This window comes from Mandrillus leucophaeus, unplaced genomic scaffold, assembly GCF_000951045.1.
Source record: "Mandrillus leucophaeus isolate KB7577 unplaced genomic scaffold, Mleu.le_1.0 Scaffold100, whole genome shotgun sequence".
NCBI classification, from domain to species: Eukaryota; Metazoa; Chordata; class Mammalia; order Primates; family Cercopithecidae; genus Mandrillus; species Mandrillus leucophaeus.
The window spans coordinates 3,750,132-3,757,687 of NW_012098099.1; the positions used below are offsets into that span (position 1 = coordinate 3,750,132).

Consider the following 7,556-nt stretch of genomic DNA (forward strand, 5'->3'; position numbering starts at 1 on the left):
AGAGGGAGAGAGGGAAGAAAGGAAGGAAGGGAGGAAGGAAGAAAGGAAGGAAGGAAGGAAGGAAGGAAGGAAGGAAGGAAGGAGAGAGAAAGAAGGAAGGAAAGAAAGAAAAGGAAAGGAAGGAAGGAAGGGAAGGAAAGGAAGAGAGAGAGAGAAAGAAACTAACTTGGATAAAGAGAGGAAAGGGTAGCTGTGCTCTGCCCTGTGCAGTGCCTCGTGGAAGTTATAACAGGAAATGGCGGTATGAGAAACCCACAGTAGGTGCTCAGTAAATATTTGTCAAATGAATGAATGATTACAGTGGATCATTTTATCACAAGTCTCTAGTTTAGTGATAAGCATGCCAGTCTCATTTCAGCTCAGTATTTTCTCAATGCCTGCTCATAAATATTTTATTCCTTATTACGGTGACAACCAACGAATTGCGTTCAAACCAAACAGTTAGCAAATGCTCAGATCTGAGCTCTTTCATTTTCGTTTCCCTCTTCTTGCCCTCACCCTGTCTCCTGCCTTATTAACACAGAGAGGGAACTAAATGCCTTGATGCCACATGACTGTTAGAGAGACAGCTTAGGTGTATCAAGTTGAAAGCCAATAACATAAAAAAGAAGAACCAGTAATTTTCCACAGACCTGGCAGCAGCCTCCTTTGTTGAGAAATGGCAGGAAAACAGCCACAAGCCCAGGCTTCTGTCTTCAAAGGCCCTGATGCTTTGTGTGAGAGATGATCCGGCCCTCCCTGGGGCACTGGCCAGCTATGCAGGCAGCCTTTGCCATGCTCCTGCGTTTAAGTGCAAAGAAGTATATGTGGGGTGCATATGGTGTGTGGTTTTGCTGTGTGTGTGTGTGTAGTATCTGTGTGCTTTCTGTGGGGGTGTCTGGGGGTGAGGTATGTGTGGTGTTTGTGTGTGTGTGTGGTATGTAGGGTGCGTGTGTGATGTGGGTATAGGGGGTGTAGGGGGTGTGTGTGGTGTGTGTGTGTGGTAAGGGTTGTGTGTGTATGTGATATGTGTATGTGGTGAGTGTGCATGTGGTGGTATCTGAGGTGTGTGTGGGGTGTGTGTAGGATGTGTGTGTGGATATGAGAGTATGTGTGGTGTGGGGTGTGTGGTGTGTGTGTGTGAGATGCGTGTAGTGTATCTGTGTGTGGTGTGCATGTGATGTATCTGTGTGGTGTGTGTATGGTGTGTATGTGGCATGTGGTGTGTGGTGTGTGGGATGTGTGTGTGATGTATTTATGTGTGGTGTGGGGTTGTGAGGGGTGTGGTGTATGTATGTGTGGTGTGTAGTATGTGTAGTGTTTCTGTGTATGCTGTGTGGTGTGTGGGGTATGGGAGTGTGTGTGATGTATGTGTATGTGGTGTGGGTTGTGAGGGGTGTGGTGTATGTGTGTATGGTGTCTGTGTGTTATGCTGTGAGGGAGACACTGCATGGACATGACTGAGATTATGCAGTGGGATGAGTGAAGTTTGTGTCCACCTTAGAAGGCTCAGAACACATTAAAATGCTGGGGACTTTATGCAGTGACTGAATCAGGCCTAGTTTTCTCTAACTACTAAAATCTCACACATAGTCAGACACAGAAAGGACTTTGGATCACTTTCTGTCACCCACTCAATGTCCAGATGAGAGGGCTGGGCCCAGAGAGGGAGTTGGCCCCACTGCCTATTAGGAAGGGGACTGTGAGCTGCCCTGTGGGGAGAAGTCGGGGATATCCCTGAGCATCCTTCCCAAACAATGTATTCCCCTCTTGGAGGCCTTCAGCAATCATATTTCTCATTGCTCAGCATTGAAAACCACTGTTGAGATGGAGCCATCTGGAGCCTGCAGGCCTGGCCAGGTGCCATTTGCTAAATGAGGGCATTGTCTGCAGAGAAAGAGCGTCCTCCTCAAAGGCATGTTAATGACAAGCCAGACACTGGACAACCAAGAATGGACCCAGCTAACATCATGGGTAAAGGGAAACCTGACATGCGACAGCAGAACCAGAGAGCAAGTCTCAGGCTGGGAGAGCCAGGGTCGAGACTGCTGTGTATTAAGCTAAGGATTCCTCTCTGGCACTTCAGCCAGACTCCCTGCACTCACAGCCTGCCAGGATCCCCCCCAACCCAGTCAGGGACCCAGCCAGCCTCCACTCCCAAGCACCTGTAGTTCCCCAAACATGTCATTCTCTCCCACAGCTCTGAGCCTTTGCACATGCTGTGTCCTCTACCATTGCACTGTTTCCCCACATCATCTGTCTGCGGAACTCCTAGAAAATTCATCTCAGCCACCACCTTCTTCAGAGAGATTCCACCCCTTCCCCCACCAGAGAGAAGTGACATGTCTTCCCTTTCCCATGTGTGCATCAGCCTCCCAGCCCTCCCTGTGGGCTTGGTGGTGTCATTTTGCATGTCTGGTTACCTTACTAGGCTGAGACTTTCTGGAAGGAAGAACATACCATGTTCACCTCTAAAACCCAAGCCTTAGGCCTGCAGTAAATGCTAGCTGTCCACAGATGAATAAAAATTGAATTTCTGATAAAGTGAATTTTTAATCTATTACTGAAAAAACAAATTACATACACTTAGCAGCTTAACACAATACACACTTATGATCTCACAGTTTCTGTGGGTCACAGCTTAACTAGGTCCTCTGCTTAGGGTGTCACAAATGAAAATCAAAGCATGGTATCCAGGCCACGTTCTCATCTGGAGACTAATCTGGGGAAGAACTACTTTCAAACTCATTCGGGCTGTTGGAAGATTCATTCCCGTGAGTCTGCAGGACTGATGAGCCAGCTTCAGGCTGGATGGCAGGTGGATCACCCCCAGCTTCAGCCCAGAAAGGAGAGCCTCCGAAGCGAGTCACTAGCAAGGCCAAGCCTCACACAACGTGACAGCATGGCTGAAGCAGCGTCTCCTCACCACGGCCACATTTCCTCTGTTAGAACCAAGTGATAGGTCCCACCACCAGCAAGGGATGGAGGTTATACAGAGACATGGGGCTGGGAGTCACGGGGCCATCCTAGAGGCTGTCTCTGGCAGAAAGCATGTGGGAAATCTTGTTGGTAAGTGATCTGTCCTAATTTCCCTTTTCCTCCTCCTTTGGGTTCTCTCTCACAGGTGGCTTTGCTGTTGCTTGCGGATCGTTTCTGGGAGAAGGTGCAGCTCCAGTGGCCCCAAATCCTGGGAAAGAAGAATCCATTCAACCCCCAGATTAAACAGGTGTTTGGAGACCAAGGCGGGCACTGAGCCTCTCAGGAGCATGCACCCTTGGGGAGCACAGGGAGGCAGAGGCGTGGGTAAACTCATTCCACAAACCCTGTGGGGGCTGCTACGTCACAGGCCCAAAGGAGTCTCCTTCAGCAGCATCTTTGCAAAATGTCTTTCTCTCAATGAAGAGCATATGTGGATGACCGTGCAATGCTGTGTGCTCCTGGGATCAGTAACCCTTCCATTGTTCCTGAAATAACCTTTAATAAAGTGCTTTGGGTGCCATTCCAAGCAAAAGAGTATCTGTGCCCTTTACAGCTAATTGTTCTAAAAGGAGTTTCTAAAAACACTTAAGAAGTCCAGTGATGTTCAGCAATTTACCCAAGGTCTTGGCATGCCAGGGGACTGATCCTCCCTGTGTTGTTAACTTCTTAAAAATGGCCTGGCGAGCTGAGGCTCCTCCTATGCAGGCGGCTGGCCAGCTGCCAAGGACTCACACAAGGGGGCAGACCAGGCTTCATGAGGCCCCCTTGAAAAACATAACACAAGACTATAAATACAAAATTAGATATGAACTTAAATACACATTTAGAATGAGGAAAGAAATCAGCACAAATTACAAATGTTTAAAAGTTGACAAGTACCATATAACCTCACAAAGTCCAGAAAAATGACAATACAATTTTTTTCCTTTAAAGTATTTTATTAGTTGATTAGCGGGTATAAATGTACAGTTAGATAAAAGAAATAAGGCCTGGTGTCTGATAGATCAGTAGGGTGACTATAGTTTACAAAATGCTATTGTATATTTCGTTTCAAATCGCTAGAAGGAAATAATTTGAATGCTTCTAGTGTAAAGAAAAGACAAATATTTCAGGTGATAGATACCCAAAGTACACTTATTTAATCTGTACAGGAAGACTCCAGAGTAAAGGGAGGGTCCCCCAGCCTGACCACCTCCCTTCTCCCACCCTATATGTCTTTTCTGAACCTGTCACTTCCCACCCCTCTAAAAAAGACTGTTTAAATTATCTTAAGACCTGACCACCCACAACCTTGGGGAATCACCTAACATCTAACCAGTTCCATCCTCTGAATGGGCTCAGGCAGGAAAACAAAGGTACCCAAATCCTGAGCTCTGACCTTACTCTGAGGCACAGCATCAAGGAATTGAGAGGTAGAAGAGGATGGTGACCTCATCTCACTTTTTCAGAAAACACAAATACTGCAAATAAATACTACATGGAAATTAATACTAAATACCACTATTGCCTGCAAAACTTGAGTCTGAGGTCAGGCCTTCTCCCCTGGATCGGGGGCCCAGGCAAGGCTCATTCACTTCTGCCTGCATTTTCTATGCTCCAGACACGTTCCTTCTTTGAGATTTGACCAAGTCTTTCTCTCTGGCTTGAGAATGCTCTGTCCCTGTGCTTTGTGTACTTCTTATAATAGCGCTTATCCTGTATTTTTGCACTGGTGCCCCTTGAGCTACTGTCTTCAGCCTCAAGTTTTCCAGAATGATGGTGTCTGAAGATTGTCCACTGAGAAGCACCTGAAGGGCTTTCCTGGGTTGACATGCAGCCCTCCGCATCTCCCCATTCTTGGAGGGGTTGTGGAAAAAAGCACCGAAACCTGAACTGCAGGCTCCATGAGATCAGTACCTGGCTGGTCACGTGTACTCCTGTGTCCAGCCCCTAACACAATGCCTGACCACTGCAGATGCACAACAAATAGCACTGAATGAGTAAATGAATGAGAAGTTAGTGTTGCTCTCCAGGTCACACTGTTATTTCTTGCTATTTAAAAGCAAAATCAGCAGCCTCTTTTTTGACACATTTGAATTAGACCCATTGAATCACGCTCCTCGCTCATCACGGTGAGAAGAGTGAGAAAGAAAAGCCATCAGAGGCGCCTTCTTCCCTGGGCACACTTGGTGAGGGGACTCGGGGCTCCTGTGTCATCTTCATCTAAACACCCCAAAACTCTATTATAATTTCTCTCTCCCAGCCGAGCACTGTGACTCACACCTATAATTCCAGCACTTCGGCAGACGAAGGTGGGAGGGTCGCTTGAGCTCAGGAGTTCAAGATCAGCCTGGGCAACATGGTGAAACCCTGTCTCTACAAAAAGTACAAAAATTAGCTGGGTGTGGTGGCACACGCCTGTGGTCCTAGCTGCTTGGGAAGATCACTTGAGCCCAGCAGGAAGTCGAGGCTGCAGTGAGCCCAGACCGCACCGCTGCACTCCAGCCTGGGGAATAGAATAAGACCTTGTCTCAAAAAAAAAAAAAAGAAAAAGAAAAAGAAAAAAAAGAAACGGATACTCTCTCTTGTTATCAGAGGAGAGACCAGGCTTGCCCTTCGCTATTGAAATGGAGGTCACCATTTGCCACATGAGTAATTACCAAAATGTCTATTTCCACCCACAGTTGGCATTTTTCATTTCGTGCTGAGCCTTTTGGGTTCAGGCCCTGGTGACAAAAATAAAGTCAGCTCCCCAGAAGAAGCAGATCAGCTAAAAAGTCTCTATATGGGACTTGTATTGATAAACAATGTGACCGGACCTGAATCTCCCCAGAATCCGCACCAGCTTCCCTATCCCTCCCTGGTCTCTGTCACTGATTTAATCCCACTAGAGAAAATATTCTTAACTAGGGTCCTTACGGATCCCCAGAATTAATAGTGCCTGTAAACTTGAATGGGGAAAAAAATAAGTCTTCACTGTCTTCTAAATGCAAATGCTAAAATTTAGCATTTCCTTTCATAGTGAATGTAGGTAACAAAACACAGCTGAATTAGTTTTTGTCACAAATACTTTCACATCACATTGCAGTTGTTGCAGATACTGTTGCTTCTTATCTTTTGTAACAGTTATGTTCTATAAAGTTGCCATGAACACTGAATTAGCACGTGCTGAACCATTGTCCTTAGGGGAAGCACAAGGCTAGGTTCCTGTGAGCCTGCAGTCTGAACATTTTCACCAGCCAGTCAACACATAACTTGGTTTTCTATGTGGTTTTTGTTGAAAAGACACCATATTTAATATACAGTGGATTCATTAACATTGACCTCACAGGCAACAGCACTGTAACTCCTGCCTGCAAAGAGCTCATCTACCACTGAGGTGATTTTCTCTGTGCGGCGCGTTGCAGCCTTCTGTGGCACATCACTTAGCAGCACTCAATAGAACTTCAGCACTGCCCTTCGTGGCCAGCAACATCACCGGGAAAAAGCATAAAATGCCAAAAATGTGGCACTAAGTATACTGCAAAGAAGACACAGGTTTGCAGTATGAGAGCTGAAACAAGAAGGCAAAACTTAGCCAGGCGCAGTGGCTCATGCCTGTCATCCCAGCACTTTGAGAGGCCGAGGCAGGTGGATCACCTGGAGGTCAGGAGTTCGAGACCAGCCTGGCCAACATGGGGAAACACCGTCTCTACTAAAAAAACAAAAAATCAGCTGAGCGTGGTGGTGTGCACCTATAATCCCAGCTACTCTGGAGACTGAGGCAGGAGAATCACTTGAACCTGGGAGGCGGAGGTTGCAGTGAGTCGAGGTCGTGCCATTGCATGCCAGCCTGGACAACAAGAGCAAAATTCTGTCTCAAAAAAAAAAAAAAAAAGGCAAAACTTCACCTTGCCAACCAATCTCATCTGGGGAACGTGCCAGTTGGGCAACCCAAATTTGCCATTGCTCTGTGCATGGGCACAGATGACTGCAAAGGTGCCACAAGTACACATTAATGTTACAAATAAATTTTAGCAAGGAGGTGAATTCACAAATATGTGGTCAGTGAACCATGAGGATCAAGTATATCTTACACTTTAAAACATCAATACTTTAAAACAACTGTACTTATTAGAACCAACTTTTTATCTTATTTAACACATCCAAAAAAAAGCACATATATTTATATATGCTCATTTTTTAATATCTCAAAATATTGTTTGATATTTTATTTTAATAGAATTGGTATTCTTTGTAATCCTACGTGTTTTATTTTTTTGCACTTAAAAATGTTATTCTGGCTGGGCATAGTGGCTCACGCCTGTAATCCCAGCACTTTGGGAGGCTAAGGTGGAAAAGCTGCTTGAGCTCAGGAGTTCCAGACCAGCCTGAGTATCACAGTGAGACCCTGTCTTTACCAAAAGTCAGAACGATTAGTTGGGTATAGTGGCACATGCCTGTGGTCTCAGCTACTTAGGAGGCTAAGGCAGGAGGATGGCTTACGACTAGAAGTTCAAGGCTGCAGTGAGCCGTGATCTTGCCACGGCACTGCAGCCTGTTGACAGAGCAAGACCTTGTCTAAAATAAAATAAAATGAAAATGTTATTCTGAGAAGGGATCCTCAGGCTTCCCCAACC

At 46.0% G+C, this 7,556-nt stretch overlaps 1 protein-coding gene across 3 annotated transcripts in view; it reads left to right on the plus strand.

Moving 5' to 3' along the window:
• AOAH (acyloxyacyl hydrolase (neutrophil)) overlaps positions 1–3,542 on the plus strand; it is a 221,139-nt gene extending 217,597 nt beyond the window's left edge. For 2 of the 3 annotated variants that reach the window (XM_011972918.1, XM_011972925.1), the window contains one exon: positions 3,104–3,539. In XM_011972918.1, coding sequence (XP_011828308.1) covers positions 3,104–3,232 — 129 coding nt within the window. In that variant the 3' untranslated portion in view covers positions 3,233–3,539. Of the gene's footprint in view, positions 1–1,872; positions 1,992–3,103 lie in introns of all 3 variants that reach the window. The other variant, XM_011972914.1, reaches the window with a different exon arrangement.
• Positions 3,543–7,556: the final 4,014 nt, after the last annotated feature.